Source organism: Lepisosteus platostomus, chromosome 1 (genome assembly GCF_059453375.1).
Source record: "Lepisosteus platostomus isolate fLepPlt1 chromosome 1, fLepPlt1.hap1, whole genome shotgun sequence".
NCBI classification, from domain to species: Eukaryota; Metazoa; Chordata; class Actinopteri; order Semionotiformes; family Lepisosteidae; genus Lepisosteus; species Lepisosteus platostomus.
Window position 1 is genome coordinate 64,795,651 of NC_142611.1, and position 12,577 is coordinate 64,808,227.

Sequence of the window (12,577 nt, forward strand, 5' to 3'; positions counted from 1 at the left end):
GACCGGAGTAGGTGTGGTCAGTAAGGATGTGTCCTGGTACAGGTATGGTCAGTGTGGAGGTGACCGGAGTAGGTGTGTCCAGTGTGGAGGTGACCTAGCACAGGTGTGGTCAGTGTGGAGGTGACTGGAGTAGGTGTGTCAAGTGTGGAGGTGACCTAGCACAGGTGTGGTCAGTGTGGAGGTGACTGGAGTAGGTGTGTCCAGTGTGGAGGTGACCTAGCACAGGTGTGGTCAGTGTGGAGGTGACTGGAGTAGGTGTGTCCAGTGTGGAGGTGACCTAGCACAGGTGTGCCCAGTGTGGAGGTGACTGGAGTAGGTGTTCCCAGTGTGGAGGTGACTGGAGTAGGTGTGTCCAGTGTGGAGGTGACCTAGCACAGGTGTGGTCAGTGTGGAGGTGACTGGAGTAGGTGTGTCCAGTGTGGAGGTGACCTAGCACAGGTGTGCCCAGTGTGGAGGTGACCTAGCACAGGTGTGGTCAGTGTGGAGGTGACTGGAGTAGGTGTGTCAAGTGTGGAGGTGACCTAGCACAGGTGTGTCCAGTGTGGAGGTGACCTAGCACAGGTGTGGTCAGTGTGGAGGTGACCGGAGTAGGTGTGGTCAGTAAGGATGTGTCCTGGCACAGGTGTGGTCAGTGTGGGGGTGACCGGAGTAGGTGTGGTCTTTGCGGAGGTGACCTGGCGATGTCAAGGCAGTCTGAGCTGATGTCTGCGTGTTGCTGTGCTGTTTTTAAACAGTCCGGGAGGTGTGACAGAAGGTTTTCATTTGTAAAGTGGCGTTTCTGCCGCAGCGACCACCAACCCGCAACAGGAAAGACGCAGCGCCACCTGCTGTGCGCACATATCTGGGAATATCTGCACAGTAGGCATGCGGTTTATTACTCATACTACACACTTCCAGAATCTAAATGGTAAAATAGCCTTATATCTAGAGAAATTTACATTTCTCCCCTTCCAAAATTAATTGGCAGCGTTTCGGAAGAAAAGCATCTCGAAATGTACTAGGTACATAAACTAGTAAAACGGTTGTCCGTTATTGCTGAATGACCCTTTTTCAGCTCCCAAACTATATAACTTTCCTATTTTGGCTTATTTTAACAGTTGTAGTCGACACAGACAATGCAAATTGTACTACTGAATTGTTTGCTTTATCGGAGAAACAAGCTCTTTGTTTCATGTGTCGTACACGTGCTGTATGACATTTCGCTATAGCACACCAAATAACAACACCCAAGCCATTGGCCTTCCCCTGAGGGCACCCTTCATATTCCTGAATGTTAAACCGATGCCGTATTTATTTTTACTTTGATTTATTTATTTCTGTGTTTCCCCGTAATTGATGGGCAGAGCCCGCCAATTCCGCGTTTTCAGGCAAACTTTCAGCAGATTTTGTCCGTCAAACCCGAAGTCCCTTGAAGCGAGGAACAGCTCTCTCACCCCGGTGATCTCTCCGTTGCCCATAGCAACGGGATCCGGTATTCTGGTGCAGTCTGGAGTTGTTCCCTCTGGGCCGCTGAACTTCTCCTTTTCAAATATTGATTTGAACAGCGCGAACAGGTAGCTCCGTACAGTACGTGACTTTGGAGACAAACTCTGTATATCAGTGAGTGAAATAAGAATAAATTGTAATTACTGGACTAGCAGGAATGCTGGGTGGCTCCGACTACTCCTGTAAATAATAGAGTTTTGTACAGTTTCTCCTAGGCCTCGGTGTCACCGTTTCCTTATTTTTCTCCCCTCTGCGTTATCGAAGTTTGTTCTTTTTATTCTTTGTAATGGGGCCGCGGATTATTACACCGGCAGAGGGCGCCCAAGTTAAGGCGAGCCTGCACCAGAAATGTCTTCGCGGCCAGCAGGTCCCCGAGATCGGTGTACGCAAACGCTTTATGAATTGCAGACAGAAAACTTCACACCTTCAGCCCGTGCCGTCTTACTCGAAGAGCACACTTCTCGCACTGTTAGTTTGGACGTGTAAACACTATTATGATTTATAACACACTTTTTTTACCAAATGATTTTATGCATATACGTGAGTTTATCAAGGAGCACACCATTTCCTATGTAGAGAAAGGAGCTACTCTGTGCCTGCCCGGTGTGGGGACAAATGCCACCCTTACGCCCCAAGAGAATGGCTCCCTGCGTCTTCAGCGGGGTCATTACATAACGCTGAACCCAGCAGATTCGTGAGAGCATAACATAACCCTGACAGCTTTAAACCTGGGGAGGGCAAGCAGCTCATCGCGTTGTTTCTCGAACGAAGCCAGGATGTGGCTGGATAGCTTGTCGCACTCTCCCACAACCCTTTGTGTAAAGAAGCGCCTCCTGTTCTCAGTTTTAAATGCGCTGAGTAGTATTTTTCCCCAAGCTCAGGAATACGCCTGGTTGCTCTTCTCCAGACTGATGCCAGAGCAGACAATGCGCTAACCAAATTGCATTCTAAATGAGGCCTTACTAGTGCATCATCCATTCCTTCTTATTATCTGCTTTGTCCAATTCATGGTCGCCATCATCCATCGTCCAGGACCATTACCTATCCTGGCAAGCAACAGGCACACTTTCCCCAGAATCCAGTTAACCCCCCAGCATGTCTCTGGGCGGTGGAAGGAAACCGAAGCACATGGACGAAACCCATGCCAGCACAGCACAGCATGCAGACTCCACACAGACAGCACCCCGAGAACTGAAGCCAGGGCTCCAGCGCTGTGAGGCAGGGATGCTGACCACTGGGCCATCACCATCCTCCCCTAACGCCTCCTTCTTCCCAAATGCCACCAGGATCTTCTCCAGGAGAGAGCTGGAGTCGGAGTAATCCCAGGTCATGACAGAGAAGGAAGACCGGTCACTCATGAATAGTCACCCGGAGGAAAGCCACCTGAACACAGGGAGAGCTTGCAAACTCCACGCAGATCATTTTAGCCTAAGATCCCTGTATTTAATGAAATCCTTTATTTTGATTATCTTGGTTGATACCTAGACACAGAAATAATACACCTGATCTCATCACCTTGCCCGATGAAGGCAATCATGCCTGTTGCATCCAGAAGGTGCACGGCACTTACACTGTTTTTTTGTTGTCCATGCAGATAGAGAGATAAAGATGTAGAAAACAGAGATGGAGAGAGAGGAGTTCCTGGCCATCCTGGAGCCTGGTACTCTGAAGGGCTAACTGCAGAAAGAAGTTTTCTTCTCTTGCTCATCTGAGCAATTAGCAACAGCTGCCAGATCAATAAATTGCCTCTTTCTGTCTCTCGGAAGAAAGGCCCATCAATTTTCGTCAAACCTCTCGATGATCGATGGCTTCAATTAAACTGGATTGTGGTGCGTGGGAGGAAGGACAGATGCCTGGCTGGCACAGATACACAGTGCCCCCCCCCCATCCTCTCTCAGTGGGCATTCTTACTGGGGCCCCCAAGGGCCTATAAATCCTTTTTCCCCATGCAGCGTTTTTTCATAACCAGAGAGATTTTTGTTAATCTTGCCAGCAGTTTTTCAATATGCAACCAATATGTGTCTCTGAGTCACTAGTTCTGGGGCAGGCGTGGCTCTCAGGACAGGCCCTGTGAAAACCTCCATGACCTTGCGTTTTTATGGCCAGAGGCACCAGAGTCCTGGGTTCGATGTGGCATCTGGATGTCACGGTGATGGACTAGCGACTGAGGCCTACGTCTATCAAGCACTTCCTGTAAATTGACATACAGACACAGACACAAGGAGGCTGTTTGGCCCATTTAAGTAATTTGGTCGTTAATCATTAGCGTCCTGTTTCCAGGGTATTGGCTTTAACAACACGGTTGGGTAACCTGTTGCACTCTCCCACCAGCCTTTGTGTAAAGAAGTTTAATTTGTGGATGCTCAAGTTACTTCTTATTCACCCCACAGTTCATGTGTGGATATTTCCAGCCTTCCGGAAAACCCACTGGGAATGCAGGACTGGCAGAAAGCTGCTTCAGGGAGACTGGCACATGCTTCATAGTGCGGTTAGATGTCCCATGGTTCTCTTGATCCCTTAACCCCACATGACTGAAAGACCGATGGAGAAATAGCTGTTTCCGCAGTGGGCACTGGGTTCAGCGCAAGTCAGAGTCACGTCTGATTTGGGCTGATTTGGGCTAATGAAAGGTTGCATTGAGGTCTTTCGGAAAATGAGCTGCATGTGATTCAGCCTTTGGCCTGTCAGCGCGGGGGACTGGGTGCGCAATGCTAGCATGTGATGGGAGCTGCGCTGTCTGTGGTTTCTGAACTGGCCGAGGCTTTGGCGAGCTGCTCCAAGCGGTGACACCCCCCTCCCCCCTCAGCGTTGGCAGATATCTGGTTTCCGTTTACAGCTGTCTCTGTTCCGGGTTAATTAAATTCCCAGCGAGTGCCGGGAAATGGGGCTTTTCCACCCCCAGCGCCGTTGGCTGGCTTGTTTGCAGACCGTCAGCCTCCGTCTCCGGGATCTCCTGCGTGCTAACCTGGAGAGTGCCCGTCGGGGAACCCGAGATGATTTCTTGCTCTCTGGGTTACGGTCGGACCTGCAGCTCGCTGTACATTCGCAAAACCCTGACAGGTTCGACCAGAAGCCCAGTGCAGACTCAGGCCGCACGTGGGTGAGACGCCACCCTTCCTGCTAAGGCGTCTGCATCTGGCCCTGCGAGACACACGGGCGTGTCCTACAGCGGAGGTGCTTGAGCCTGCTCCCTGTGGTGCCTGGAGTTTTGCCCGCAGCCGGCGAGGAGCTCTGTCAGCAGTCAACACTCGTCGGCACTGCAGAGCTCCTTCCTTAATCCCTTCCGGTACAGACAAGCCCACCCGCAGCTCCACGGCTTCCATGCCTCAGAAGAAAGCCAGGCTGCCGGAGCCGCCATGTTCCACTCTCTCTCCATCCCTCTCTGGAGCAAAATGGATCCAAATTCCAAGGAGAGCCGGGGAGGTGACGGAGGGGGTTGGGGGGTGCGGGGCATTTAACAGCCGGAGAGCTGGACGCAAACCCCAGCCTCCTGCCCCCCCTGTCCATTCCTGCTCCCCCCCTCAATCGTCTCCCTCCCTGGATGACTCACTGCGGAAGGGGAGCAGAGGATCTCCAGGCTGCTCCTGCTCCAAATGGAATGCAAAAGGTCACCAGTAAATTTCAGGCCCTCCGGTTTATTAACCACAGGCCAGGGATTTGGAGGGGAGGGCAGGGAGGTGGAGGTGGCGGTGGTGGGGGGGTGGGTGGAGAGGTTATAAAAGACAGGCTTTTAAAACCGCTCTGTGTGCAGGAGAGCTGGAGCCATTCTCTCAGAGGGGCCTGGCTTTGTTTTTATCTGGGGGGGGGGGGGTGGAGGATAGGGATATTTTCTTCCTTACCACAGGCGAGCTCGGGAGAAACAACGGGACGCTGGGCCGTTAAGAGTGCGGAGTGCCGATGTGCAGGAGCGCGGATCCCAGCGGCTGCGACCTTCCTGCTCAGGACACGGTTCCGGACTGGCAGAAGAACAGGAGTTTGCTGGCATGAGCAATAGAGAGACGATGAAGCAGAGTGGCAGCAGGCTGAACCCCAAGACCGAGCCCAGTTCAGAACAGGCACAGCCTCAGTGCCCAGTGCCCCGTGCCCAGTGATTGACCACAGCCCCCCTCCCTCGCTAATTTAACCTCTCGTCAGCAACATCTCATGTTGCAATTAATAATGGAACACAAGCCTTCTCGTTCTGGACTACTACCATGTCTTCTCATTCGTCTCAAGTGATTTAGGATCTCCGAGGGAGTCAGCATGAACTGATTTGATCTGGGGTGAATGGGGTCCCTAGTGATCCAATTTAGGGGGTGTGTACACGCATGTGTCTGTGCGGGCGTATGTGCGTTTGTGTGTGTGCTTCTGCACAAGCAGCTGCAGCATAACCTCCTGCACAAATTGGTTCCAGTGGGCCCCGACCGACAGGCGGAGCGGAGTCTGCTGTAGCACATAAACACAAACAGATGACTGCGGAGAGCCGCTCTGGCACAGAGGACTGGGAGCAGCCTCAATCACTGTCAGCACCTCGCAGGCCCGTGACCCTCATGTCCTTCCTTCCATCCTCCTGCCCCCCTGCGCCCCTGCGCCCCTACCCAGAACCTCCTGCTCTCTCTCCCTTGCCCTGAGATGCCCACCGCTATGGCGACTGGGGTGGAGAAACATACACCACTCACACTCACACACATACTCATATGAATACACACAGACGTGCACACTCACATGACTAAACAGAGATGTGCATGCACACATATGAATACACAGAACCGTGCACACACACTCAAATGCATGCACAAGAGATGTGCACACACACTCACACGAAACAGATTCGTGCACACACACACACACTTACACGATCACGCAGAGATGTGCACACACACTCACACGAAACACATATCCGTTCACACACACAATTACATGATCACGCAGAGACGTGCACACACACTCACACATATCCGTTCACACACACAATTACATGATCACGCAGAGACGTGCACACACACACTCTCACGAAACACAGATTCGTGCACACACACACTCACATGAACACACAGATTCGTGCACACACACTCTTGCATCCTGCCTCGGCTCTCTCCGGGTGCTTTGTGATGTGACACAGAGTTGGTTGAACGTATTCGCATGACTATAGCAGGGGGCAGCTTCTCTCCTTGATCACGCGGCCTGGCCGTGCTCTTCTGACATCTGGAGACAGCCTGAACCTCCTCTGGCATAATCCTCCGATCAGAAAGCTCAACCAGCGTGTGTGCGCAGCCTTATCATCCCCATAACTGACCACACCACGAGCTGGCTGGGCTTTGCCACACTTCTCTGTGCGTTGCCATGATCATGCTGCAGTGTTCCGCACTTTATCGCACTTTTACTACAAAATGCCAGTTTTATGTGAGGTATCTGAGGGGGGAATGGTGGTGGGGCTGTTGCTTGCAAACCCCAGGCCAGGAAAATGATTGTCGAGAAAAAGAAGGATTAGCAGGTGGGAAAATACCCACATCTGCAGATTAAAACAGCAACCCAAAAACCTGACCTTCACTCCCCGCCCCCCCCACCCTTGATGTTGAGATTGAGATAAATCATAAATTATTTATCACCTTCCCTGCATGTCACAGCACACATATGAGCCGTGCATAATTTATGAAACCGTTCGTATGTTCGGGAAGGTGGGCTGGGATTATACCCCAGGGAGGTCACTGTGAGGAGATACGCGCCTTTCCCTCTTTGTACCTGCAGTTTCTTGCCGGGGCTGTAAATAGGAAAATAAACCGTTTCAGTGGTTTTCGCATTAAAACCGCAACACGGCTTTGAAGACGCCACCTTCTGTCACCTTCGAAACCTTCAGGGTGTTTCGACGGCGCCTAGGCTGAGGGCCTGCAGCACGGGCCCGCGCAGCCGGTGCTGCAGTGAGATGCTGGAGCTGTCCATCACCGTACACTGCGCCTCTGGCTCCTGGATGGACTCCGGAGGCCGGCGTGTGGGCACGAACGCAAGTGAAAAAGGAACCAGCCCGCTCCATGTGATTGAAAATCACCCGGGCGTGGTCCTTCCTGAGCTGGGCGGCCGGTGCCGGGATGGGGGATGAGCCCGCAGGGGCCCGGGCACAGTCTGATCGCTGGAGTCCGCAGTCCTTCTTCAGGAAACCAGGAGAGGCAGAGGCTGAAAAGCACATAGCCACCTGAGTCGGACTTCCCTTCCCCCTGCCTGCCGGCCCAGAGGAGGGAATGCGGAGTAGGAGAGGGGAATGGAAGCACGAGGCCGAGGGCAGCAGAGGGAGGTTGTTTTAGATCAGACAGACACCCCACAATTCCCGCAGCCTCCAGAGCCGGAAGGGCCATCAATCGCGCGGAGGGGAAATAGGCAGCGCAGTACGGGATCCTCGGTCACACAGCCTCAGGACCTGGAAGGGAGCCGCTCAATAATATGTTTTGTTGTAAATGTCTTGCTAATTGTAATTGCTTTGGCAACACTGTAATTCATCGGCCATCCCAATAAAGCTCTTTGAAAGAGAAGGAGAGAGGATGAGAGGGAAGGACAGGGGTCAGGCGGCCTCTAGAGTAAGTCTTGTAATGGGGAGGCTACAGGTTCGAATTCTGAATCTGACATATAATTAAAGGCACCGGTAATACTTGGACACTCACTATGCCCCGGGCTTCGAGGAGATCATAGTGAAAGGTATTGAGCCCACAGTTAAAGACCCCTCAATCCCTCAAGGCAGAGATTGTGGGGGGATCGTTGTGTGGTACAGAGAGGAACTCCGTCGATCCATACAGCCAGTGAAGGGAGGAGAGTCATGTGTTTGCTTTAAAATCAAAAGAAATATCTGTCGGAAAATGAGGTTGTCCTATATCTACACTCCCCCCACAGAATACCTTTACTACAGTGAGGAAATTCTCCAGTCTGCACATGGAGAGGGTGAGAGAGGAGAGGGAGTGAGACAGAGCATGACAGAGGGTGAGAGAGCAGGAGAGAGTGAGACAGAGCAGGACAGAGGGTGAGAGAGCAGGAGAGAGTGAGACAGAGCAGGACAGAGAGTGAGACAGAGCAGGACAGAGGGTGAGAGAGCAGGAGAGAGTGAGACAGAGCAGGACAGAGGGTGAGAGAGCAGGAGAGAGTGAGACAGAGCAGGACAGAGGGTGAGAGAGCAGGAGAGAGTGAGACAGAGCAGGACAGAGAGTGAGACAGAGCAGGAGAGAGTGAGACATAGCAGGACAGAGGGTGAGAGAGTAGGAGAGAGTGAGACAGAGCAGGACAGAGAGTGAGACAGAGCAGGACAGAGGGTGAGAGAGCAGGAGAGAGTGAGACAGAGCAGGACAGAGGGTGAGAGAGCAGGAGAGAGTGAGACAGAGCAGGACAGAGAGTGAGACAGAGCAGGAGAGAGTGAGACATAGCAGGACAGAGGGTGAGAGAGCAGGAGAGAGTGAGACAGAGCAGGACAGAGAGTGAGACAGAGCAGGACAGAGGGTGAGAGAGCAGGAGAGAGTGAGACAGAGCAGGACAGAGGGTGAGAGAGCAGGAGAGAGTGAGACAGAGCAGGACAGAGGGTGAGAGAGCAGGAGAGAGTGAGAGAGGAGAGAAGGGCAGATACAGACTGAAAGACATGGAAAAACAGAGACATAAGAGAAGTGAGAAACACTCAGTCAAGGAGCAAGACAGATTCAAGAATAAGTATGAGACTAAAACAAAGAGAAAGAAAATTCTCTCTAAAAGTCAGCCTGCTGTGGCGCTGGGGTTATTATCTTGTGGGAAGAGATGATTGGCTGGGGTCTGTCTTTTCCCTTTGCTACCCTCCCCCCTCCTCTCCTCCTTCTCTCCTGGCCCAGGGAAGAGTTATAGCTGCCATAAAAGGCAGATAATGTATTGTTAACTAATCCTGTCTGCTCAGCTCTGATATATCCTTCTCTCTAAATCTCTGCGCCCGTAATAAAATGCAAATGCTAACGGTTTGCCCTCCACGAGCTGGGATAATTTTTTATGGGCAGGAAGGAGGAAAGGAGGCTGGGGTGCAGGGGGTGTCTGGGGGGAGGGGGGAGGCGCTGCGCCACAGTCAGGCAGGTAGGCCTGAGGTAAATGAGGGGTGGGCTGGGGGGCACAGGATGTCTTTGTTGTCCAACCCATCGTGCGTTTTTGCAATACTTAAGAAAGCGTAGAATAGGACAAACCAGAATAGGAGGGGATAGGACAGGATGAGTTGAAATAGGATAAGATGGAAAAGGATAGGGGCATTGCTGTCTAGCGGGGCCAGAGCCCTGGGTTCAAATCTGAATCTGGGGAGCTATCTGTGTGGAGTTTGCATGTCCCTCCCTGTGTTTGTGTGGGTTTCCTCCAGGAGCTCCAGTTTCCCCCCACAGTCCAAAGACCCAGGCTGTACCCTGCCTTGTGCTCATTACTTGCCAGGAGAGGCTCCAGCTCCTCCGCGACCCTGGACTGGTTACAAAATGGATGGGATAGAGGACAGGACAGGATTAGTTAAGATAAAAGTTCTGATAGGAGAAGATGGAAAAGATAGGAGAGAAGAGGAAATTATTTGTCTCCTCTTCACCAAACATTCACCCATCCTCACTAATGCTTCCACCTGTTTAGCACACAGGGTGATTCTCGGCTCCACTCCTGGATCAGGACCGGGGGGCTGTGTCTGGAGAGGAGCAGGAACAACGCCACTCTTCAGCCTACCATCCTGGCCAAATTTCCCATTGGCCCTAACCAATCATGGCCTCCTAATAATCCCCCTCTATGAATTGGCTTCATTACTCTCTGCTCTCCTCCCCACTGAGAGCTGGTGTGTGGTGAGCGTTCTGGCGCACTATGGCTGCCGTCGCATCATCCAGGTGGATGCTGCACATTGGTGGTGGTGGAGGGGAGTCCCCATTACCTGTAAAGCGCTTTATAAGTGTAGGCAATTATTAAATTAAATTATTACCATGAAAGAGCTGTATTCTCGCACAGCAAATTTACCTTAAATTGACTCTTGGGCACTTCTGTAACTTCTCTGTGTGTAATGGGGACTCCCCTCCACCACCACTCCTGGGTGATGTGACGGCAGCCGTAGTGCACCAGTACACTCACCACACACCAGTGTGGAGGAGAACAGATTGATGAAGCCAGTTCATAGAGGGGGATTATTAGGAGGCCATGATTGGTAAGGGCCGATGGGAAATTTGGCCAGGACGCTGAGGTTACACCCCTACTCTTTTCAAGAAACGCCCTGAGATTTTTAAAGACCACAGAGAGTCAGGACCTCGGTTTTACGTCTCATCTGAAGGACAGCGCCTTTTTACAGTATAGACACACTAGACACACTCACTATATTGGGGCATTAGGACCCACACAGATCTCAGGGTGAGCGCCCCCTGCTGGCCCCACTAACACCTCTTCCAGCAGCAACTTTGGCTTTCCCAGGAGTCTCACATCCAGGTACTGACCAGGCTCACACCTGCTGAGCTTCACTGGGCTGCCAGTTGTGAGTTGCAGGGTGATACAGCTGCTGGCTGAAGTCTGATACTGATGCAGTCTCTAAGGCAAGGGTATCCGGTCCTGGTTCTGGAGGGGGTGCTGTGTCTGCAGCAGGGCTGTCCAGTCCCGGGCCTGGAGGGGGCGCTGTGTCCGCAGCAGGGCTGTCCAGTCCCGGTCCTGGAGAGGACACTGTGTCTGCAGCAGGGCTGTCCAGTCCTTGTCCTGGAGGGGATGTTGTGTCTGCAGCAGGGCTGTCCAGTCCCGGTCCTGGAGGGGACGCTGTGTCTGCAGCAGGGCTGTCCAGTCCTGGTCCTGGAGGGGACGCTGTGTCTGCAGCAGGGCTGCCCAGTCCCGGTCTTGGAGGGGACGCTGTGTCTGCAGCAGGGCTGTCCAGTCCCGGTCCTGGAGGGGACGCTGTGTCTGCAGCAGGGCTGCCCAGTCCTGGTCCTGGAGGGGACGCTGTGTCTGCAGCAGGGCTGTCCAGTCCTTGTCCTGGAGGGGATGTTGTGTTCGCAGCAGGGCTGTCCAGTCCTTGTCCTGGAGGGGACGCTGTGTCTGCAGCAGGGCTGTCCAGTCCTTGTCCTGGAGGGGAGCTGAGCCTGCAAAGCTTCAAAGCCCTGGCACCGAAAGAGCAAGGAGGAACACAATTGCCCGAACAGGGACTTAAACCCTGGATCCTCAGATTAAATGCCTGTTGCTCTTTCCAAGGGAGCTATTCAGGCTAAAGAGCTGAGAGAGCCTTTGGGCTTAAATCAGTCTCCAATCTGGCAGAGAAGCTCCGCTCCTGTTTAGCTTCCGAAGCCGTACAGGATGCGACCCTGGCGCTGCAGGACGCGGGCCATGTCCTGTCGGTGGTGGTGACGGTCTTCCCAGTGGCGTGCTCGGTGTAGGTGACGCCGTTACGGATGACCGCCGCGTCCAGGAACACCTTCAGCACCCCGCGGGTCTCCTCGTAGATCAGCCCGGAGGCCCACTTCACTCCGCCACGGCGGGCCAGGAGCGGGATGGCGGGCTTGGCGATTCCCTGGATGTTGTCGGGGAGAACCCTGCGGTGACGCTTCGCGCCTCCTTTCCCGAGTCCTTTTCCGCCTTTGCCTCTTCCCGACGTCTCCGAGCTCTTCGATTTCGACACAGGAGCGGGGAGAAGCTGGTGTATTGATCCCATCAAGGCAACAGCGAGCCGCTTGGGCGGATGGGAACCCGCAGACACCCAGGATTGTTCACCCCTGCGCTGGGCTGATCAGGGCTGTGAGGCTGGAGGGCTGGAGGCCAAAGGCTCTGCCCCCACCAGCAGCAGAGGGGAGGGCGTAGGGGGGTAGGGTGGGCTTTAAACCAAGCCCCACGGGGTTCTGTCAGGACAGGTTTCCCACAATCCAATGCTCAAAAACATCCAGGCAGTCAGCCCATCTGTTGTTTTTCTTCTGAAATGCTATATAGTGCCTTTTAAAGATCAGAACCACTTGGAAAAAACCCCAGAGAGGGAGCAGTGCAGGAGACATGCAGGCAGTACCAGAACATGTGGTTGTTTGTTTTTAAACAGAAGACGCACGGGGATATACCAGCAGGTCCGGGGGGGGGGCGGGCCCCACTGGCGGATGACCTTTGACCCCCCTGCTTCCAGACGGTGTCCCACGCGCTCGGGGGGGCC

At 53.2% G+C, this 12,577-nt stretch overlaps 1 protein-coding gene across 1 annotated transcript; it reads right to left on the reverse strand.

Annotated features, from left to right (window-relative positions):
• Window positions 1-10,893: 10,893 nt before the first annotated feature.
• LOC148678446 (uncharacterized) lies at window positions 10,894-12,365 on the reverse strand. Its single transcript, XM_088600333.1, is given in 2 exon segments — window positions 10,894-11,777; window positions 11,780-12,365. Coding segments are annotated over 2 exon segments (375 nt in total). The 5' UTR covers window positions 12,095-12,365; the 3' UTR covers window positions 10,894-11,717.
• Window positions 12,366-12,577: the final 212 nt, after the last annotated feature.